The 24,035-nt window shown below is 35.6% G+C and overlaps 2 protein-coding genes across 4 annotated transcripts in view; one reads left to right on the forward strand and one right to left on the reverse strand.

The window, feature by feature from the left end:
• The window catches only part of LOC134852167 (palmitoyltransferase ZDHHC23-B-like), a 94,144-nt gene extending 72,552 nt beyond the window's left edge, over window positions 1-21,592 (forward strand). For all 3 annotated transcript variants that reach the window (XM_063868476.1, XM_063868477.1, XM_063868478.1), the window contains exons 3-8: window positions 3,071-3,277; window positions 3,567-3,769; window positions 6,639-6,810; window positions 12,955-13,218; window positions 20,571-20,726; window positions 21,170-21,592. In XM_063868476.1, coding sequence (XP_063724546.1) covers window positions 3,071-3,277; window positions 3,567-3,769; window positions 6,639-6,810; window positions 12,955-13,218; window positions 20,571-20,726; window positions 21,170-21,458 — 1,291 coding nt within the window. In that variant the 3' untranslated portion in view covers window positions 21,459-21,592. The remainder of the gene's footprint in view (window positions 1-3,070; window positions 3,278-3,566; window positions 3,770-6,638; window positions 6,811-12,954; window positions 13,219-20,570; window positions 20,727-21,169) is intronic.
• Window positions 14,420-18,107, reverse strand: LOC134852165 (sodium-dependent neutral amino acid transporter B(0)AT3-like). Its single transcript, XM_063868475.1, has 3 exons — window positions 17,148-18,107; window positions 16,154-16,951; window positions 14,420-15,512 (listed from the first exon to the last, which is right to left on the reverse strand). The coding sequence occupies exons 1-3, from the start codon at window positions 17,866-17,868 to the stop codon at window positions 14,563-14,565; spliced, it is 2,469 nt and encodes an 822-aa protein (XP_063724545.1). The 5' UTR covers window positions 17,869-18,107; the 3' UTR covers window positions 14,420-14,562.
• Window positions 21,593-24,035: the final 2,443 nt, after the last annotated feature.

Below are 24,035 nucleotides of genomic sequence, written 5' to 3' on the forward strand. Positions count from 1 at the left end.
CTCCCGGCCTCTCCAGAAGTAATGGCAATCGCCCCGATGGAATGCCTCTTCTCATTTGGCAGAGGACGCTCAGTTGTGTGGGGTTTATGCTGTTTTCTATTTTCCTAATTGATTTTTTTTCACGAAAAAAAAGTTGAAGGGTGATGGTCTTGATTTTGATTCCATTTGCAGTTTTCGATGTAGTGATTGTAAAATGGTTCCTGGAAATACAACTCTTTTGGTTTTGTTCTCTTGACTATAACTGTTTTGGTATTTGATCCTTGTAGAAGCTGGAAGAAGATTGTGTTTTTGTCTCCGGAGAAAACGTACAATTTTCCAAACGAGGAAGAACGATACTGGACGTGATATGGTATTAAATTTTGGATCAGACGAAAAATCGGGTTTCTTTCTATTGCAGCAGGTCTTATTGCCCAGCTAAGCTGCTTTTCGAGTGATACTATTATATGTTTTGTTATTCGGCTGATGACTTTTGATGGCTTTGAAGATGGCTAATTACCAATATGTTTTTCTCTTCGCCCTGGAACGTAAGATGGAAATTATTTCATCTAGTTGTACATTTGGTTTAGTATTTTCACTTCTGCATTGCTTCCTGCTAGAATTATCAGCTCAATTTGTCGGTTTTTAATTTTAGGTGATTTCTTGTAGCGAACTGGATTATACTTGTTTTCGGGTTAAAAGTTAGATTAACAGAATCACTTGAATCGTTTTACCTTTGGTTCACTTGAAATCGAAAGTTAGACGTTATTTCGCGCATGCGGTGAAGAGGTGACGCACATGCCTATGAAGTCAAAAGTCATGGGTTCGAATCTGGCTAGATCCTGATTTTTTGTAAGCGAAAAATTGTCCGCTCAACAAAAAATTCTTTAGGGGATTTCTTTTAGTCTGCTTTCTTTGTCCGCTCAACTTTTAAAACACATATTTGTTCCGGGTTGGTGCAAAAAATTGAGCTCTAAGAAAAGCTGCTCTTTTTTTTATCCTTTTCCTTACAGTTTTTTGGAAGTTATTTTCTGTATTAATTTCAAGAGTGTTCTGTGCATTTATTGCAGTGGTAACACTTATGCTCAAGACTAAAAATCCCGGAATTCGATTTCAGGCGGGACGTTTTCTTTTTTGAAACTGAAAATCTAGTGTGGTTTCTTCTTAGCTTTTTCAAAAGCTCTTTGTTATTGTCTACTGGTGCAGGTAATTTTTTTCCAGGTATATTTTTTGTCCTTTTTCGCTGTTTTTATTACTTTCTTTGACATGAAAAAAGTTTTTTTTTGTTTATTTTTCCATTTATGGTTTGTGTTTTCATTTGCTGCTAATCATAGTCATATTTTTTTTTGTATCACAAGTGATGCGAAGCTCGGCTCCGCCTGTGTGTAGAATAATGCGAAAGTTTTTGACAAAATTCTAGCAGATGCTGTTGAGTAAAATTTTTTGATGATCGCAGAAATTTAAAGTATCATCTGCAGATTGAACTGCTTTGAAATTTTTGGGTAATTGTTCTTTTAGAGCTTTTATGTTGAAAAATAAAGTTCCTGAGACTGTAGCTTGATGCACACCTTGCTGGAGTGAGACCAAGTCTGACTCTGAATTGTTCATTTTAGTCTTTTGACTGTTGCTGAAGTCAAAAGTAATCTCAATAGCCGAATCTGATAAACCGAGACTCTTTATTTAGTTTGAAGAAATTCGTCATTGGTTGAGTCAAAAACTTATGAAAGCTCTGAGAAGGCTAAGGCCACCTATCTGCTTTCATCCATACATTTTCGGAAAAATTCAGTACAGTTAAGTATTGCATAGCAGAGTATGACAATCTAAAACCCTAGTGTGTATTGCTTAGTTAGTTATTGTTAAACAGATTTTCATTTATTTGTTCAAGTGTTTTAAAAACATTTGATAATGCGCCTGTTTTTGGAATTAGTTTTAGTTTTGCTAGTTCTGAGTTTTTTTGTATATTGGAGTAACCAAGCCTTTTTCGAGTTTCATCGGAAACATATTTTGTTCTATGTATTTATTTATCTAGAAAATTGAGTGTGGATATATTTCCTTGCAGCCGTCTTTAAAAACTTATACTGGAAGATTCGATTGACGTGGTGGTGTTCTAGCATTAAGATTGGCTAATGACGTTTTACATGAAATTTCACTAATAAATCGGAAAGAAAATTGAAAAGAATAAAGGATAGTTTTTTTAGGTGTAATATTGTGTTTTTTTTTGTTTAAAAAATTTTTTTGTCAACGAAATAGCCTTGTCTTGTAAGTTTGCAGCTTAGAATATTTGCCGTTTTGAAATTGTGTGTTATTGAGTCTTCAAACTAGTTTTTTTTTTTAAATTTTTAAAAATTTTTTTATCGATTTTGGTGCTTTTCAATAGTTTTTGTAAGCAGTGTTAGATTATTTGAGTTTATGGAATTTTCCTTCACTATCGCAATGTTTTTCAAAACAAGAAAAAATTCGTTAAAAGGCTGTTTTTTGTTGTTTAGAACTTTTTTCATCAAGTTTAACTGATGAAAATTTCAAAAAAGTATTAGAAGGTGGTTGTTTTCTATCTGTGACCTCTGTGATGTGTGAATTATTTGAAATCATAGCGACATAATTTTCCGGGACTAAATGATTTGTTTTGACCGAACCTCAACAAAACTAGCATGTCTGATCGATCGCGGTTGTCAGCTTTTGCCCATTTTTCTGAACACATAAACACAAACATTTCAAAACATTACAATATTTCGTTCAAATGAACAGGCAAGGTCAATTAGACAAAGTCAAGGTAATGAAAAGTTTTGCATGTGAATTGTTTTAAATTAATACGACCGATTAGTTTCATTCAATTTTTTGTGAGGGATAATTTGCCACGGTTAAACTAATCGCATTACGCTGTTCAGTATTAACTATTCCTCTCTTTTTGAATGGTTTGACAAAAATTGTGTTTATTCACATTAGTCTCTTTTTGAAGTTCAAAATCAGGATGTTATATTTTCAACTTCAAAAAAATGCCCTTTTACGGAATTAGCTTGATGTTATAACTTTTTGGTGTGAAAAGCGTACAATAGATCATTTAGTAGTCTTAGAAGTAGTGAAATTGTTTGTTCAGGTGTCTAAGATGTGAGACAATTCCAGTGAGTCGGTTCTACAAGTTATCCGCAGTGATGCTGGACCGCATGCGGATTCCTTCGCCAGGAGGGGCTGTCAGGCTCACGTGGAGACATGCTCTGCCCTTTGTGGTCTATCCCCTCCTGGTCTACTGTGGTTCATACGGTGCCTTCATCTGCGCCTTCAGCTTCCTAGTTCTTCTCTACGGGTGAATTTTCAGTACACAGTACTAAAATGAGACAAAACTGAGATAATTATCATTGGTGTCTTGCTTTATGAATTTTTTTATTTTAAATTGCTTGATAATGTTCTGAGTGACCAAAATATGTTCCAGAAGGCTTTTTATTGATATTTTCTCTGCGTAGTAGTGTAAGGAACCCAACCATCAATAGAAATAAGCGAACTATTTATTGACATGGATGGCGATCATAAGAGTTACAACAGTTTCTTCCACGTTTTAGAATCTAAGAAGTTATGTAAAATCTACTTTTTTCCAGGATCGCTCTCTACTCGCAGTTTATGTTCTCGCGCAAGCAGAAGAACACAGTCGTGGGTTGTTTCATCTGGGCATACTTAGTGTACACTTATTTGCTGTACCTCTGGTATCTCTACCCTATGCACAACATTCCTCAGACATGGCTGGCAATTCAACACGTTTCCATTTGCTTCTTCATACTCTCATATGTACTAACTCTCGCAGGTTAGAGAAGTGTGTTTCCTGTTGACTTGATAAAACAAAAGGGCAGTAGTCGTAGAAAGTGTGTAGCCAAACCTGGTTTGAATAGTAAGTTTTATCATGAGTAAGTTGTTAAAATACATTCTTATTTGGAAATAACGAACTGACAATTGATTGTTGCTTGCATTTTGAGATTTTTTTGGGCTAAGTACAGGGTTGTCATGTTAATAACAAGGTGTTTCTAACAGACCTAAATTTAACATATTATTAACACAACGTTTTAAAAAATTCTAGCTTTCAATTCAAATGCAGTCGTTTTTTCATATTTCATCGAAAAAATTAGGCGACTAGGCCTTTGCTATTTCCTCCAGAGCTAGATTAGAGCGGTGTTCCTCAATTCTTAGACTCACCTATGGAAAAGTTTTTTGGGTGTCGAGAAGGCTGGAAAGCTAGGGTTTCTCTTTAAACAACTCACTGAGTGATTTTAAAACTCAATTTTGTTTTTAATGTGTTTTTTTTTCATCTAATTAACACGTTAAAAACGTTTTGATTAACAATATGGCAGCCCTGGCTAAATAACGTTTGACGAGTTTTTTGTCTATCCGAAATGTTTCAGGTATACTTTTGACCATTTTCATCTGGTTGATACTTTTTTTTAATTTGCAGTTCGTAAGTACAGTTATTCTGTTCTGTTCACTCTTGAAGTCTGCTCCTTTCTTATGGAAAGTATGCAGCTCTGCATCTTCGCTTCCAACATATCCACGCTATGAACTACTTAACGCGAAGGTTTTGCACGAAGGTTTTTTCACCTTCAATCTGGTATAGCATTTCATGAAACTTCATTTGTTTTGTAGAGCTGGCAAACGAAAATTCAAATTATACTCGGGCAACCATAACTTATGTAAATTACCATAAATGCCTTCAGTGATTAACACTGCCTTGTAGTAGACTTAATTAGCACACTGTGTCACCAAAACAGTATCAATTTATCTGGGAGCGATTAATGTGGAGGAACAATCTATGATGTGACACATTCGCAAATTTTATGTAAAACAATATCGGTTGGTAACGATGGAAGCAGGCAGAGAGAAAACATTGAGATAAAGATATTTGTTGAGAGCAACCCGGGTTGACCAAAACTGCTAGTCATACCATTTTCATATATGGAAAAAGGCCAATCATACTCTTTTCATGCAATTTCAGAAGTACAGAAAATTTGCATGAAAGGTCAATGATTAGTGATTTTCAATTATGAAAATTGTATGACTAGCATTCTAAAAAGTTAAGTTATTCAAGTTTTTGTGGTTTTGTTCGTAACCGAAGACAAGTGACAAAGACTTTCACCAAAGACTACTCAAAAGAATATTCACCAAATTTTTGATCATCTTGCATTTACAATGCATTGGAAAATATCTGAATTGAATTATTTTAGACAATTTTTTTCCAGGTATATTTTTTGTCCTTTTTCGCTGTTTTTATCACTTTCTTTGACATGAAAAAAGTTTTTTTGTTTATTTTTCCATTTATGGTTTGTGTTTTCAAAATATCTGAATCGAATTATTTTAGACAAATCATATAATGAAAGTATCAAACTTTAAAATTTAGGCAAAAATTTTTAAGACGATCTTTTTTAAAATTTGAATTTAAAATTAATCGGGCATTGATCAAGGCATACATAAATATTATATACAGAAAAAATAGGCGTTTTAAGCGTTTTTGAAAAAGCTATTCAGAGAAACGGAAAAATCTAACTTTTGTGTATTTCCAGGACTGTTATGCATACAAAACAAATTAAATTTTGAATACAAAAAAAGTTTTGTTTTAGTAGAAAGATTCAATTTGCTGTTGATTTTTTTTGGGGGGTACTGCTTCGAAACTACCTCATCAAAAAAATGCTAGTCATACAGTTTCCATAGTTCTCCATTTTTTTCTTTTTTATTTGTGACAGGGGCGGATCTAGGATTTTCTCGAGGGGGGTGGGGTGACAGGGGCGGATCTATAAATTTTTTATAGGTCGTCCAACTTTTCCCAGCTCTCCCAAAGCACTACAACGACCATGTTTCGGCCAAATTTGCTACGCCGTAGGCATAATTTAAAAGAAAAAAACAGTCCAAAAAAGCGTTTTTAGGCACTTTTTAGAAGAGGTTAACAAAAAAAATCGCGTTTTTTCAGCGCACGCTTTCCCCTCAAACTTATTCAATTTTGAAAATTATTAGGGTCCGTTAGCCAAAAATGGATATCTCAAAAATAGTACAAAGGGGACCTTTTGGGTCGGAAGATGGGCGTCCGCCCCTTCCTCTAAATCCGCCCCTGATTTATGACGATATACCAACTTTTATGCCAAAACAAGAAAAAAGTTCCTGAAAATTCGATGACACTATTTTAGCAAAACGAAAAAAAATTCTTATGACTAGTATTTTTTCATAGACTGTTTATGGATTTGTATGATTAGCAATTTAGGTCTATGGAGGTCAACCCGGGTATGTGCGATTTGTTTGATGGTTGGTGTGGATCCCTAAAATGTTTGCTTTCGATCTTTTCTCTAAATTCGCTGGACAAACTTTTCTTACTTGCTTTTTTATGTATGAGATCCAATTCTCTAATTGTACCGCAGTCGTTTAATTAGAAAACGTGAGACGACATTTCTTAAAAGGTGATAACTCATAACAGACGACGCTTCTTAACAATGAATTAAGTGGCTAACAGTGATTCATGCTTGCCGAATGTGAACGCAGAGGCTTGTGACTACTTGCCAATGCCTTGTTAAGAATCACTAGTTTTAGCCGCGAAGAATTGCGGCGTGTTACGAGTTTTCGTCCAAGCATAAAGTGGAGGGCTTAGAAAGCAATGCAAATAATTGGCCTATAACTCTGTTCTGTTCTGTATTGAACAGGTCCTGGTTTCGTTCCCATCCGCAGTGGGGAAGAACAGGAGAAGATCACCTACATTAATCAGTGTGAGGTGCAGATCAACGGCAGTGAATTACAGGCGGAGGACACTTACATTAAAGTGGATGAAGTGACAGGAGCCACTGAAGAGATTCAGCCTATGAAAGAGTTCTACAAGTAAGTTTTCTTCAGTAAAAATAGTGACAAAAATACACTTGTCGATCATTTTTCTGCACTCCATCTTTCAGAAGTTTCTTTTTTTTTACATTTACGATAGACGAGGGTCGTGAAATCGGTCGTCGACCTTTTGTCCAATGAACAACTTATCTTTATAAGCGCTTGTTAAGAGACAATGAACGCAGTGAAGACATATAGGTCTTGGTGGTTTTTTATAAAGTCTAAGAAATTGTTCACGCCTAGATTTGATTTTTCGCGCTTTGATTTTGGATTTTTTGTTAAAGTACGTTCATTTCTTTTGTTAAAAAAAGGCAAACTCCACTATCAAACAGAAAACTGTAAAAGTCACGAAAAACGTGATCGACTTCTAGTTTCGAACGTCTTGTTTTCAGATTTCTAAGCGGAATAGAAAATCTGGCTTTGACCCTTTTTTCATTTTGGGTCAAGTTTATATTTAAAATTTTCGACCATAACTTATATTTGAAAGTCAACAAGCTTCAAAGTCATACATATTTTTGAAATTTTTACAATAAAAATAATCAGTGTTTTTTTTCTATTTCCTTGTGTTCGTTGTCTCTTTTCAACTGTCTATTGGCTATGTTTTATTTCGGCACGTGACTGAATTACTGCTCCAATTTTATTGATGTAGAGAGTACAAGAATTACTACTAGAGCTGGTAAGCGTTTATGGATGATTTTACAATTATTATAGCTCTTCTGCACTCGCCTCCCCTAAAATATTAAATTTCGTTTTTGAAAAACTATTATGGAATTTTTACATTGCAGCGAAACTTTGATTGGTGAACAAATTAACTATTGCTATTGTGAATTTACCCAAACGAGTTTGCGAGTCTTATGTTATTTTACGGGCTTACAGTTTTCCCAAGGTGTAACTCGCATAAAATAAAGCTAATTTTGATGCTAGTTGCTACACAGCTTGGACAAACTAATAGCATATAATTATTCACCTTACTGGTGGCTAGTTTTTTTTTGTTAAATTTGAGATGTGATGACGTCAGACTCGTAATCTCCAGTTTGGGGGTTTGGTTTCGGTTCTTGGCATATATTTTGTTTTTAAAGATTGTTTTTACTTTTTCTTTAACTTATTTCATTTTTGGAGCCAATTTGAGGCGTTTTGGAAGATCATGATTTCAGGGGTCGTAACATGTGAAACCTCAATGAAATTTAAAATTTCGGGGAGCCAAAGAGGCCTTTTTTGCAATACTTTTTTTTGGCTAAAGAATTGTGTGCCAAAATTTTGTCGACATAGTTGACCGAAGTTTTCCTTGAAAAGTCTTCTTGATTAACAGTCGATTTAGTTTTCTTGATTAAGATTTGAGGACGTGAGACAATGAACGTAGATGGTTTCCTGTTTTTTTTTTCAGGAAAAGGCTTAAAATTCTTTAAAGTTTTACAGAAGTGCATTCATGCATATTAATGCATTTATGAATGCTTTTAGTTATGTTTCCCTTTTTTGAGTTCAATTCAGTTTCATCTGCGAAAAGGTAAGTTGCGCTTTCCAATTACGAAAGGTACAGTTCACGGAACACGTGATCGACTTCAATTTTCGAAAGTGGAATTTAATTTTCAGATTTTCCAATTGAATAAAAACTTCACCTATTGATCGCGTTTTCTCAATTTGCTTTAATTTAATCAAAAATGTCAATAATAAATTACTCAGTAATAAAGTCTATTTCAACTTCGATGAGCTAAACGTCATTTAATTTTTAAAATTGAATTTGTTTAAAAAATAGGTCAATTTTTCTTTACTGTTTCCTTGCGTACATCGAATCTTTACCAACGGTCATAAGTTTTATTTTTGTTGTATTTTTTTTGGAAATATCCCTCAAGGCTTGAATTTGGTGATTAAATTCATCAACATAACTTCACAAAGAAAACAGCTGTAAAACGATACCCGAGAACTTAATGTTCAAACTAGCGTGTAGCGCACCTCCGGTGCTTCGAGTTCTTAAAAAATTATAAAAAATCGCATACATTGGAAATGAGATCTGCATCCTTTGAGTGTACTGACAGCACCCAATTACAGGAATAGTAATTTCAAATTTTGTAAAAATTTTTATTTAAGTTTTTTTACTTAATTTTTGAAAAACCATAAAAAACGTCATGTCTCGAAAACTACAAGGATATGTGCCGAATTTTTAGAGGCAAAAGTAGCAACTCCTGGAAGTTCAATTGAAGAGCCTCAATATAGAGATGTGAACTTAGTTCTTTGAACAATTTACAAGAAAGACATAACAAACGTCACATCTCGGAAAGTAAGAGTACTTGAGCAGTCGAATTTAGACGCAAGATTTGCAACTTGCAGCTCGTGAGAGCGCCTTCCAAGTACGAAACTACAATGTTGAGAATTTCAAGTTTTTGAATTTTTAAAGTCTGAAGAAGTTTTCCGAAGAATTAAAGAAATCATAAAACACGTCATATCTTCGAAACTACAAGGATTTGAGCAGTCATATTTGGAGGCAAGATTCGCAACCACTGAAACCCTGAGATTACTCTGACAGCCCCGACTACAAAAATGGGCGTCTCAAATTTTGAAGAAAAAAATTTAAATTGTTTTTGATAAAATCTCAAAAACGTCATTTCTCCAAAACAGCAAGGATTTGAGCAGTCATATTCAAAGGCAAAACTCGCAACATCTGGTACTACCCTGAAAGAGCGTCTCTTCAAATGTTGGAAATTTCATATCTCGAAAACTTCATATCTCGAAAACTATTTGGATTTCATATCTCGAAAACTATTTCATATCTCGAAAATTTCATATCTCGAAAACTATTTGGATTTGAGCACGCAAGACTCACAACCCCTCGGGGTACCCTAAGAGCTTTCAACTACGGGATGGAGACCATCAAAATTTTTGAATACTTTTAAATCTAAGTATTTTGAAAGTTTTTGAAGAAAAATCATAAAAAACGTCAAATCTTGAAAACTACAAGGATTTGAGAAGTCAGATTCGGGAGCAAGATGCGCAATCCTGAGAGTACCCTGTGAGCTTCCAACTACTGGGTTGAGATTTTCAAATTTTGTGAAATTTTAACAGTTCAAGTTTTCTAGATATTTTTGAAAAATCTCGAAAATTGCCGTATATCGCAAACTAAAAGGATTTGGTTATTCTTATATGGAGGCCCAATTCGCAACCCCTGGGGAATCATTATTTCATCGCACCATTGGGTTGCTAATTTCAAAATTGATGAAATAATCCTTGACATCAAACTTGAAAAACAAAAAAAATTCTTAACCATTGCAATGTACGATATATCTTAAACGTGAAAAAATTCTTTCGTTAAACATGCAAAAATATTACGTTAAAAAAGTTTAAACATGGCAAGATAGTGAAGCCCGCATTTAATTATATAATAGATCGTTAAAATTGATAGACCGCTCTATTACATTTTTTTGAGGACGTAGCGTAAGAGTTCTTTATAGACGCTAATTTGGTTTAATTGGGTTTTTGCCAGATGAACAAAAAAATTATTGGTATCGAAATTTTCCTTATTTGTGAAGAATCTGGTATTTTTTTTCACAATGAATTTACTCCTATTCTTAGTGACGCGAAGTTTCAATATTCTTGAAGTTTTTGTACATGATTAATTTGGTTGATACGTTTTTGTACTTGATTCATAGCTTCAATTCTGTCGGAATTTTCTCAAAGCTTTTTTTAGAATAACTTTCTATGGTTTTATATGAGAGTAATTGAAGTCTTTAAAAGAAATTGTTGAAAGTTTCAATCAACCTCTTAGACTTTTTAAATTGTGAAAAAAAATGATTTTTTTTTGTAATTTTTGTTGTTTTTCTCGGTTCAAGTAACAAAATTGGGTCAAACCTTTGTTGTTTTTGATTCTACGATCGGCTGTACTTTAGGTATTCTTTTTGAGGCAGATTAAATATTTCATTAGTTATTTTAGATTTTTTTGGTCATTTTTTTTGAGTTTTTCTATATTTGATGTTTGATTTTTTTTCTCGTCAGATTCTAACCCAGTAATTTTTTCATTTAGCCATTTCATTTGAAAAACAAAGACCAACCAAGCTTTTTTCTTTATTTGATGTTTGATTTTTTTCTCATCAGATTCTAACCCATTGTTTTTTTCATTTAGCCATTTCATTTGTAAAACAAAGACCAACCAAGCCTGAAGTAGTTTTTTCAGCTAATAGTTTTTTTTCGGTTTATTTGTTTAGCACAAACCTTGCTTATTAGTATATAGTTTGGCATACCGAGATCGGTCGGCTTCAATTCCGTCGGCTTAGTTTGTCAATAGTTTTATTATATTAATTCTTGTTATTAATATAACGACCAAACGAGAGATTTTTGCGAGTCTGAATCACTCTCTTAAGCCCTTCATAACAAATTAAGAAAATTTAAACATGAAAATTAGTCACTTTTTTGAAATAAGAAAATTGTTTTATAAAAATACGAATTTGGTCTATGACCCAAATTGGCACGAGTGTTGTAATACGATAGGATCATGGTTACACAGAGTTGTCGCTTTTGTGCAATATTGCTAGTTGTGTTAAGTTTCACATGGGCTGATATTTTTTCGATGATTTTATTGCTTTGTAGTTCTTAAGTTTTCCCCGATATATTGTCGTTCCTTGTTGTTATAATTTGTTACTTTTTCATGAGTAATGAAAGTAGTGAGTACTCGTAGATAGGTCTTGTCTTGGTGATTTTTTTTTCTGTTTTTTTTTTCAGGAAAAAGTCTTGTTCACACTTAATTTTGATTTTTCGCGGCTTGATTTTTGATTTCTGAAGCTCAGTTCATTTCTTTTGTTGAAAGTAGGGCAAACTCCACTGTTGAACAGCAAAAAATTAAAAGTCGCGATAAACGTGATTGACTTCCAATGGAATTTATTTATCAGATTTCCCAACAAAATAAGAATTTACCTATTGCTCCAGTTTTCTCAAATTTGGATCAAATTTTTAGTGGAATTCAAAGAGTTTTAAGGGCACATGTTTTTTCTTTTAAGTTCGGAAGTTGAATTTTTTTAAAGACAATTCAATTTTTTTTTCTATTCCATGCGTTCATTACTCTTTTCCAACTATCAGTTGGCTAAGTCTTCGATTTACGCGGATGTGGCACTTTTTTCGATACTTATCGAGCAGGTCTGTCAATATGTGTTTAGTTCGAGCAGTTTTCCGTTACTGTTCCAATGTTACGTAGAAATTTGTTCGTAAGTGTTGTGAAGCGCAGATTCGGCGCCTAAGCTTCGGGTGAGCACGACGAAAAAACGCGATTTTTGGTTAAAACGGAAGTTAAAACAGATTTTTTGGCCTGTTTTTTAATTTGCTCGTAGCACAAAAATTTTGGCCAAAGCAGGGTCTCTTAAGTGCTTGGGGAAAGCTCGGAAAATCAATTTGGTCGACCTAAAAAAAGGTTGACAAGTTTTCGAGATGTTTTGAAAATCTGTCCACCCCACCACTCGAGAGAATCCTAGATCCGTCCCTGAGCAATTCTGAATCATCCATATTCGGAGAAAACAACATCTATGTTCAAAGTCATCTGTTTCACATTTGGCTGTTTGATGAAATATAATCATTAAAAAATCAGACAATATGAACAACTTCAAAAAGCATTGAGATTTGATTCGTTCTCTCTTTTTTACTTAGCTTCTGACTTGTATAATTGATATTTAGATGTTGAACTATAAAATATAAATACTAATCAATCTTGATCCATAAGTACACCCTAATTATTGTTAGTGAATAATTTTGATTCAAAATTGGTTTAAAACCTAACTTCGCTTTTACCAGGGTTTCCTGCATGTCTATTGAGATCAGGAAACGAAGAGTAGGGTTAAGATCAGAATTAGGCTAATTTTGATCTTACTCCTGGGAATAATAATCATTATTATTTATTTCAAATCGGTATGTTGCAATCAAAGATCGATTTATTTATAATTTGATGAAGCACCAATTTGTGAGATCTTTCGATCTGTCGGGTGACATCTCCTTGACTTCCTGGTCCAAATAGATCTGCAGGAAAAACTGGTAAATTGGAAGTTAATTTGAAACCAAGCAATCCGGCATAAAAAAGATAGCGTGACAAACAGACGATGTAATTTATCTGAAACTTAACTATTCAGAGATAATTACTACTTACGGTCATAACTCATTGTGCTTTTATTCAAGGTTGAATCCGCAGTTCTTAGCTGAAAACGACTCCTCAACTACTTCCAAACTGCCTCCTGGATCCCAGAAAGTGGACCCTAGCTCCATGGCCGAGGTACCTGAAATGGAGGCAGATGACCTAGAGACTGGCTGTGGGGTGTACTGGCCCGTGCTGAAGTGTGATTGGTTCTACTGTACAGTGTGTAAGATGCTAGTGCCTCCTCTGTCTGTGCACTGTAGAACATGCGACAGATGTGTGTACGAACTAGACCATCATTGTTTCTGGTACGAGTACCTGCTTTGTTGAAAAATTACTCAAGTTCAACATCCACTTTTTTGCCTAATATTATATATTTTTAAATAGCGTTCAACTGAAATTCACGTGACACAGTTCCAGTAGCACAATTGCGTAGGACTGTTGAGTTACATTGTCGAGTCTGTGGTTCAGTTTCTGTAGAGGGTATTTGTTTTTCAAAACTTATAAATGTTTTTGAGTTCTTGGCTTTTTCTCTTTTTTTCTTCGCTACTTCGAAGAGAAGCTACTTCTTGCTGTTTTGTCTTTTGTGCTTGCGGAGTATAGCTTCGCCTCTGTGGTGAAATATATTTTTTTGAATTGGAAGAAGAAGGACTGGAAGGGCTACAATTTGATTATACTAGCTAGCGAGTGTAGTGTATTAGTATGACTGTTTTTTGTCCAACTTAACTCGCAAATAAAAGCGCTCATTTGGTGGCACTATTGCTATAATCACGAGCTGTAGCATTGGAAATTTCTTAACATCTGTTTTATGTTTTGTGGACTAGTGTTTGCTATTGTTAAGCGACGGTGGCGCAGATAGTAGGACGTAAGACTCCTTAGCTACTGGTCGGAGGTTTAAAGCCGAACTTAGCACAAGATTTCTTTATATTTGCTGGAATTTTTGCTACATAGCATGGGCAATTTATTAGCATCTAGAGCTGCATCATAATCTATCAATCTGATACGTATTGAGTTAGGTCCTTGAGGTTAACTCATAGAGTAATTTCGGATAGGGTACACCGTCTGCTCGTCACGCTATCTTATTTTCGGCCGGATAGATTCGTGCAACTTCTTAGTCTAATACCGATCCTAATCTTACTCTTATATCTACTAGTCTCAGGGTGTTTAACTAGTCTCTGCTAGGCTCAATAGATCTAGAGTATACTAGCTTATTGCAACTGCTTTAGTTCTTTTGGAGAGGTAACTATTTTCTAAGTTAAATTCAAATCTCTCTGGTGCTGAAATTACAAGTAATTTCAGCACTTACAAATAAGTGGGTTGTTAGTTAGATGGATTATGATTGGTTAATATTAAATATTTTACAGTGGTAAAATATCTAATTTATCCAATAATAAAAAGGAGTTTAGATCAGGTTCCAGTATAGCGTTTAACTGTTAATCAATCGCATGTTTTGATTTCTCTACCGAAGATCTGCCATATATTTGATAACTGATGCGTGCGTTGAAAAACTCGGAGAAAGTTACTTTCTATTCATAATGGAAATTTTTTTACTAGAGTTAATAGACAACGAGTGTAGTCATAAAATTTAGGTGAGCGTCTGAGTCATTCATGTCCTTTTTGGTAGCTGTATTTTTGCCAATGCATATTTACAATTAAAATTTGGTGTCAGTATTAATATCGAGAGCTGCTGCATTGTTCGGGAAGCGTCGTACGAGTTTTGGGTTGTCTGATAGCAGCTCCAAGTTTTCCGGGTAGTCGTATTCGTCGAGGGAAAAGATGATCTGCTGCCAGCGTGGATTCTTGCTTGGTTTGATATCTTTTATCAGCTCCTCATAGTCGAAATCGACTTCGCCCCACCCAAATGTCTTTCGCACTCGGTTGATATAGCAAGTGATCAGGATTCCTAGTGGGAACCAAATGACGGCACTGAAGAAAAGCAGCAAGGCAATAATTTGCGCCCACCAAGGATATGGGGTATTGTCATCGAGGTATGTGAGGAACTTGTCATCCTTAATCTCCAGTACAAATTGGCCGATGAGTGTTATTAGAATGGACAAGGGTCCAATGAACTTGATAAGGATCATGAAAGGCCAAGGGAGTTTCATGTCGGTTAGGAGTTTGAAGTCTCGAGCAAAGTTGTTGAAACCGTAGATCCAACCGGCGGCAATGAATTCGAATAGACCCATGAATACCAACACCAACACACTGCCGTATTTGTCAAAAATATCAATAAAGAAGGAGCCGTGAACGGAAGAGAAGAGCATTGCGAACAGTCCTGATGCGAAACAGCAAGCAAACAAAGTCAATTTGTAGCCGAATTTCTTGGTTACACCTAAGTCTTTAAGAATCGACAGGTATCCTTCTAGGGATCCGAAAGCAGAGTCCAAGCCAAGAGTAATGATCATGAGGTAAAACATCATAGACAGAACAGAGGCTCCGTATTCAGTGTTGTCGATCAGATCAAGAGCTTTGGCCATGGCGATGAATACTAGGCCAGCAGAGGCATCGTCTTGTTTCACGTAATCGCGGATGGTAAGACTAGGGTCGCAATTGGGTGTTTCGTTGCTATGACATTTGGTCCACTCGTCCTTAGCCATGTGACCTGAATAAAGCCGAGAATTGAAACTAGTTCACATCGAAAAAGTCACTTGTGAGCTATACATGAAAGTTTGTCCGTTCTTTTAAGACTTAAGAGTTTGTTTTTTGTTCTGCCCTGTGACTAAATTCTATTACGAGTAATGAACGCTTATGTAGGTATTGCTGTTTTTTTCCCGTTTTTTTTTCAGGAAAAAGTCCTCAAAGTCTCTAATAACTACAGATAAGCATTCATACATATTGATGCATTAATGAATGGACTTAGGTATAAATGCACTTTTTGAGTTCAATTGAAAATCATCTGCTGAAAGTGACCTAAAAAGCACTCTCCAAATACGAACGTGGAAATGGCGCAAAATAAACGTGAACGTTTTCTAGTTTCGAAAATATAGTTTACTTTTTAGATTTCCAGCGGAATAAAAACTTTGCCTGTTGATCCAGTTTTCTCAAGTTGGGATAATGTTATCGAAAAGCGCCAATCATAAATCGTTCTAGGAAATCAAAGAGCTTAAAGGGCATCTATTTTTTTTCTATGAAATTAGAAAGTTGAGATTTTTTTAATGTTTACTTGCGTTCATTACTCTTTTCCTATCTTCGATTGGTTATATTTTGTTTTATTCCAATGAGATGTGTCGAACAGCTCCTTACCCTTGATTGAGAAGATGCCGAGTGCTGCGTAGAGAGACGTCAAGCTGTTGACCACAATGATCACAATCGAATCGCGGAAGGTGTTGTTCTTCACGGGCATGTAGGATGCCATCGCAATCAGACCTCCAAAGCCGAGTGAAGCCGAGAAAAAGACCTGTTCACTAGCGGCCTGCCAAACAGTGAAGTCCCCGAGTTTACTCCAGTCAGGCTCAAACAGGTACTCGAGGCCATGCTCGGCACCGTCAGATGTTACACCAATGAAGAATAGGATAGTCAACATGAGGTAGGGATACAAAGCGGTGAAGTAGATGACCTTGCCGACAGATTGGACTCCGACCAACATGGCGAGAAATACGACAAACCATGCGACGACAGTAGCGAAGTAAAGAGGCCAGACAACTCCGCTGCCGGTCTCAAGATCTGGTGCTGAGTTGACGATTGAATTTTCAAAGTAGAACTGAGCTGGGTTGCTTGTACAATCAGAATTGTTCGTGGGACAGGACAGCCAAGGCAGGTCTTTAGAGAATGAGTTGAAAAAGTACATGAAGGCGTACGAGAGAATCGAGTTGTAGAATAGTGAGACGTAGAGAGAGCCCAAACCCATAGACAGTCCTATTCCCCAGCAGAACTTGTTCATGCGTCCGTAACTGTGCATGGGACCACCTCGAAACCTCTGACCAACCACCAGTTCCACCATCATCAGAGGGATTCCCTGGATTATGATGACGATAATCCAAGGGATGATGAAGGCTCCACCTCCATTTTCAAGGGCAACTTTGGGGAATCGCCATACGTTTCCTACACATGGAAATAGTTAAAAACCGCTGTTAACAAAGTCTGTCCCGGAAGTTTTTTTTCTGAAATTGAGAAGCTGCTAAAATGATGATCTGATAAACAAAAGTTATGACGCAGTAAGTTGATTCTTGTTCCTAGTATAGTATAGGCGAGTTTCGAGTTCTGAAAGTATACTTAAGTAAATTATAATGAAACTTACCCAAGCCGACAGCAAATCCAATGCAAGCCAAAAGGTACTGGAATAAATTGTCATATTGCTCTCGAGGCTCTCGAGCCTCGGCAGCCTCCGACATGTCGACTATGGTCTTTCCTCCTGTCGGTTCTTCATCCTTGCTCTTGAACACATTCTTAGTCTTGTCTAGAAGCTTCTGCGGATACGACGACGAAGATGAAGGACCTTCCTCACTTTTCGAACCGGAGCTCGACCCAGCTTGGTTATCATCCGCGTATCCTTTGTTAGTGTATCCAAAACTTGGAGGATCCGAGTGTGGCTCCTTTGGTTTTGACTCTTCGTGTGCCTTTTTTGGCTTTTTAGATGCCTTTGGAGCTTCAGTTGGTTTTTGAGCTGCCTTTGGAGCTTCTGAAATTGAGATGCCTTTGGAGCTTCGTTCTACATTCGGTTCATTGTAGTCTGGTGGCGGCGTTGATTCCGCGTGAGCGACAACTGCTGTGATCTTCTCGGGAGGACTTGGCTCCTGTTCGTATTCGGTCGCCTCAACTTGTGCAGTATCTTCTTCGTTGTTGCCAGGTTCTGCTGGCTCTACCGGTAGATCGGGATCCGGGCTGTTATCTATGTCTAGAGCTGGATTTGGTGTTTCATCCACAGGAGTTTCAACACTTACCTGCTCCTCAGAGTTGTTTTGTGCTGGCGCTTCTGACTGGGGCTCCAGTGCTATGTTGTTTTCGTCGTTATTATCCATGAGTTGGTAGAAACTTTATAGTTCTGGTGTTTCTGATGCTGTAATACTTTGTGGTGCAAGTTACTAAAAAAAGCTGAGTTAATTAAAGATCGCACGCTAAAACTTGTAAGTCGCTTGATTTGATTAAAATCAATGTGCTATTTCAAGTAGTTGGTTACCAATTTTTAAATAGTCTTTGAAGCTAGCACGTTTGTTTTGGACGCGGTTCTTCTAGTTTTCAAAGCCACTAATGCTTGGCGCTGCGGTATAATATACTAGATTTTGGCTCTCAAATACCATACTCATTCTTCGCATAATTACTCAGTTGATACAATTCACGTTTTGGCTTGCCTTAGAGCTATGCTCAACTTGATGAGTTTTTGCTCAGTTGTTAAGCGTATCAAATTTATTTTTTTCGAACTTTAACATCGACTGTTGATTGTCAGCTGTTTTTAAACTAGGACGAGCTGAATCAATGTGTGCTTTTGGAAGTGCAACTGTTATTAGCAAGATATTAAATAGTGTAAAAATGAGTTGTTCAGCTAAACATGATAAACACTGCAGAAACTAATCATCAATGAAAGTATTCACGTCTCGGCTCCGTGCTTAAGTTTCAGTGAGCGTGTAATCACATAAAAAGATGAAAAGCCGAAAAAAATATAAGAAAGCGGTCAACCATTGAAAGTTTTCAAACTCATTAATTGTTTTACGCATTTGTGGACAGGTAATATAAGTTGGAACATGAAACGAGTCATATGAAGTGATTTCACGTTTCGTTCAAAATCGAATTTTTTTTCCAAAATGTTGTCTAATTCTGACAACTCCTACCAAAACCAGGGATCGTCAATACGGCAATATGATTACCCTGGGAATTGAAAAAGTTTACTCGGGGTTTGTAAACATTTTTTTATCGGACAAAAAGCAACTCAAGTGTTGTGGCAAATGTTCATATCGTCTTGGAAGCCAATCCTAAGACAAGAAATTATAGTCTAGCTCAGCTAGTTTGAATTATCATCTCCGCCTAAATGGTATCGGATTACATTATATTAGTTAAGTCACCCTATTTTGCGTCGTTTGAAGGCGAAAAGTAAATTTATGTGTTTAGGTGGTGTGGGGTGTAAAACTTCGAGTTTTGAAACTTAAAAGCATTTTTTGGTGTTGGCTGAACGGTCGTTTCCCAAGTTTTCTTGTCTTAGTTCTCGCTTGGTAAGCGAAACTAAAAGATTACTTAATTAACGCCGGTGATTGTGCTTTGCAACTGTTTTCATGAAATTGAACATAGTCGAAACCAACGTCTGAATTTTGTGTATTTATTGGCATCTTTTTGACTTGCTGATGTTTTATGCCGCCATATTATTTTTATTCGACAGCTTGCAATGATATATACTCGCATTGTATCGCAAGTGTTGCAAGCTCCGCTCCACCTCTGTGTAAGTTGTTTAGCCAAAGTTGGATTTGGTAGTATTTTAGGGCGAACTTGGGAAAGACTACGTTCTCAAGTATAATTACGCCCCTAAATCCGCTGCTTGTTGTTCCGACCATTTGAAAAATGGGGAAGAACTTTGTATTCGGGTGTTTTTTTGTTTTGCACGCAAAATCAGCTACCAATAAAAATCATCAAAAAGAGTTGAGTGATATATAAAATTGAAGTTATTTCAGTCGTGATTCAAAATTTCCAAAAAGTTGTCACATTATCGATAAAAACAGGTTTAAAATTTTTAATATTTAGCCTAGTTTAGAGCAAAAATATGCGAGCGAGCAGGCTATTAATAGCTTATTTTTGGTTACTTTCGGGCATGAAAACTTAGTTTTACTCAAGTTAAGTTGTTTTTGGAGTTTTTAGCGCCATTTGTAAATTAAAAACTTCCAAATTTCAAAAAAAAATTCGGCAAAAATAAATAGAAAAATTTTTTGATTTTTTTTTGAAATATTTTGTTTTCTTTGTCTTTTTTTTCTACAATTTTTGCCTATTTTTTATGACTGTGGAGTATTCCTAAGTTCCAGTTATTCGTTCATATACTTTTATCAAACGAGGGAGAAAAAAACGACTCTAATTTTTTTTTACTGGTAGGAACATTCTATGCTCCCTGCACAGTAACCGGCTATCCCTATTGTGTTTTTAGTGATTTAAAATTTTTTAGCGTTTAAAACACTCATTACACAAGCAAAGCTTGTGTTATAGAATGAACTATCTTTTTTTTCCAACCTAAGCCGCAAATATTGTTGCGGCAAAATGTGTTCATTTTGATCAATAACCAGCTATAAAGTACAGCCAATGCTTAGGATATTAACACAGACTATTATATTACAAATAGCACTTAAGCTTCAAGGTATCATGGATCTGTAGCGTAGAGGTAGGGAAGGAGACAAGCAACAAAATAAGAGGGTTCGAACCTGGGCAGGATCGGATGTTTTTAAATGAACTTTTTCGTATACTAGCTAAAATGCGTCAGCTCTATAAATTGAGGCATTTTTTTTTTCAAATTGGCTGGTACAGCTAATGCTTCATAATTGGTTTGCGTTACCGAGCAATTATGTAGACTCATAATTGGCGTGCGTCACTTATGAATATTCGTAGACTCAAAGTTTTTCTCATTCAGTTTTTCCCAGTAGCGTTATTGGTCATATTTTGCTTGTGTATGCGAAGTGCAATTTCGCCTCTGTTTTAATTATAGAAATGATTTATTGTTTGCATTGTGTATCCCTGTTCAATTTGAATTTAGGCTGGACTGCTGTGTGGGTCTGAAGAACAAGCGGTGGTTTCTACTGCTACTGATTGCATTGGTGTCTGGAAACATGTTCAATACATTTATGGTGTTCAGCACCATCTGTCCCACTGAGAGTTGGTACTGCCAGGGAATATTCAAACAGCCAGACGAGTATGAATGAAATACAATAGATATTTGTGGGCTTTAAATTATGGGATCTAAAATCATCTGAATCATGGTGGTCGATAAACTTAAATACCTACACTGAAATAAATATCCTGGACAAACAACAAGAAGTGAAGACATTTCCATGATATCGTAGAGTAATGGTATCTAACGTGCGAAGGTGTTATATCTTTCAGCTAGTTCTGTTTCGGCAGCTATAGGCTATAAATGTTTCTAATTTTTTTCTCGTTTTGGACAATGAACGTTTTGGACAATAATTGAAAGGATTTGAAAGGAGTGTGTAAAGAGGCACATAAGAGGAATTTTGGCCTAAGTTAATATAGTAAAAAGTGTACTTTTGTTACCATGCGGGTGTTTACGGATTGATGCCTCTGTCTTCACCTTAGCAGGTCATCAGTTTGCTTTGAAATGTTTTTGTTTTGTTTCAGAATGCGCTACGTTTTCTGCACAACCCTGTACGGCTTGTTAGTCTCTATCTATCAATTCTACCCTTTATTGAGAATGTTCTACTCCATTTCGACCAACACATCATTGGTGCGGCTGCAGAAGTATTTCAAGTCTAAAATGATGGCAAGAATGAATGGAACAGAACCTTTGTCGTACAGATGGCTCAGCAGGTACAATCGAGGCTTCTATCGAAATTGGGCGAGAGTTATGTGTCCGCCTAATGTATGGGACATGCCAAGCAAGCCTCCACCGGTTGCCCAAACTGTTTAAATTGAAGGAACAAAAAACGAAAGATTTTCGAACAATTTATTCTGTATAATGATTTTAACTTCTATATTTTGAACATATCTGACTTAACTAATGTTTATAATAAAAAAAAGTTTGCAATAAAATTCTTAAATTTATTGTCTTACTTGTGGTTGATGATAAGTTTAGTTTGCTCAGAATCACGCTTTTAATAAAGCGTACATAAATCAAGCAGCTAACAACAACAAGCAGCTATGTAGAAAACCGTTACTTCACGTGTACAATAATCATGATTTTGTTGTCACCTTTTGACTCATGAGCGCGATTGACCTCATTGTTGAGTCAAAATAGATTCTTTTCTGTTAACGAACCAAAATGCCACATTGAGCTTTGTTGTTAATGAAAACCCTGATTTTTTTGATGTTAACTGTTGTTAGTAATTTCAACCAATCAGATTTGAGAATAATGATGCAATTTTCAAAATAACTGAAAGATCAGTTTTGGACCGTATAATAGAAAATACCCTCAAAACGTTCCTTCACTCTCATTTCTTAGTTACGGATTAAGATATTGAAAGTTTTCTGCAGTTCTCCACGAATGAGACACTCAATAAGTGAGACATACGGCCTAGGTTTGGTTTATCACCCAAAGTCAAGTACCGTAATTTAACTTCAGATCGGTTCGTGAGTGTGCTAAGTTAGAGACCTACCTTAGGACTAAATTTACTCTATTATTTAAGCTTTCGCTACCGCCTATCTTCGGATTTTAGCTTCCTCGTTCGGTTCGAAAGTCGATTTTAAATGTGCGAAGAGCAACTTCGCCTCTGTTTGAAATTCGGCTCCGCTATACAAGTTATACACAAATTATCAGTTTGTGTTATGTAAGCATCTATCAGAAGAAAAGTTATCAGAGCAGCATTTGTGTATTGACCCGCTTAATGTGAAGTCGTCAAACCTCATACTCATGCAAGTGGCATACTTTAACTTTTTGGCAAAATTTTAAAATAAGTCTCACGTTATCGGCAAATCCAACAATTTAAAACTGATTTATCCTTTAGCATTAGTTAAACTATCAAATTGTTTTTAAATAAAGTTTAAAAAAATATTGAAAAAAAGCCGACCGGAAGAGGGCTAAACTTGCCGATATTCACATTCATTAAGTCACCTTATCGATATATCAACTTTTTTTGACTTATAAATTGAACTAACTGCTAAAGTTAATTTTTGGTACTGCCTGAAAATTAGAAAAATTATGAATTTTCTATAAACCTTTTTAAATTTTATTTTTTACATTCAGAGATTTCAGGTCATTTCAAAATATTTGTTTGAATATAAATCTTTTTAGAGTGTTTTTGTGTGAAATGTTAAGGTTGATGAACAAATTTTTGCTGCTTATTTTGGTCAGCTATATGTTATTTCGTTATCTGAATCTTGAAATTTCGTGTTTTGATTTTTTTGTGGTTCAAAGTTTATTATGATAAAGATTTTGTTTCGGCTCATCAGGTGTCTACCCAATTGTATTTGCGTTTTTTTGTTCGAGATAAACGTTGAAATTTTTGGTAGACCAAGTTTTCGATACTTTTTCTTACAATTTTGTTTCGACTTGAATTTTTTGTTTTGTTTTTCCTAGCTCTATAGCCGATTTTTGCTTGTTTGCCAATTATAACTTCGTCTCTGTTTAAAAAGTAGCATGCCTCAACACGATTTTGGACAATTTCTATGATGGATTAAAAGTGCTGAAGCGTTGATAGCATAAAATCTATTGCGCGCTAAGTATCCAAAACATTACAAAAAATCACATGAATAGATTTTGGATAATTATCCTGGTTTTTACTTACCTTGACCTCGTATTTCCTTTGTTTTTTTTTGTTTCGCTATAATTTGTCCGCCCAAATTATTTCGGCCAATTTTTCATCGGCTTAATGACCTAGTTTCAGGTCATTTTAAAGGAAACACAATTTTAACACTACCCTCCGAACTTCTCAAGTTGGTTGTATATTTACCATACAACCCCTCTGCACTATTCAATTTGATTGTATGTTTGCCAAACTGTTTTGAAATTTCATGTTTTTTTTCGTTTTCGGAAATTTTTGTTTCACATTTTGCAAAAACTTGTTATGTGCTTCTCAAACTTCCTCTAATTTTAAAAAAAAGAGTATCAATTGAAAGACCCACTCCCCTGTGTGCCTGCATACTCCTCATAAGTCTTTTTCTACTTGACCATTCTGTCTACGGCCTTCGAAAAAGTCTGGTGGAATATTTTGATTTTTTTTCCGTTTTCTTGAAAACTAACCCGGTCAAGTATGAATTTTTGGTTTTGATGAGAACTATTTTGAAAAGCTCTCCTGCATCAGTGGCTACGCCTATTTTTTAAACAAAATAATAGCTCTCGGAATAGTTAAATTTGATTTTCGATCGTTATGTGAATATTTTCGATTTTTCTCGAAAACTAACCTCTCAAATCTGATATTGTGGGTTCAATAGAGATATAGGGGAGCGGAAAACTCCTCTGCCTTAGCAGACACTCAGTTTTTACGCTAAAAGTTATCGCCCGACGAGTTTTTTTATTTTTAAACAGTTTTTAAAAACTTTTTGAGTGTTC

The sequence above is a fragment of the Symsagittifera roscoffensis genome, chromosome 7, assembly GCF_963678635.1.
Source record: "Symsagittifera roscoffensis chromosome 7, txSymRosc1.1, whole genome shotgun sequence".
In the NCBI taxonomy this organism is placed as follows: Eukaryota; Metazoa; Xenacoelomorpha; order Acoela; family Convolutidae; genus Symsagittifera; species Symsagittifera roscoffensis.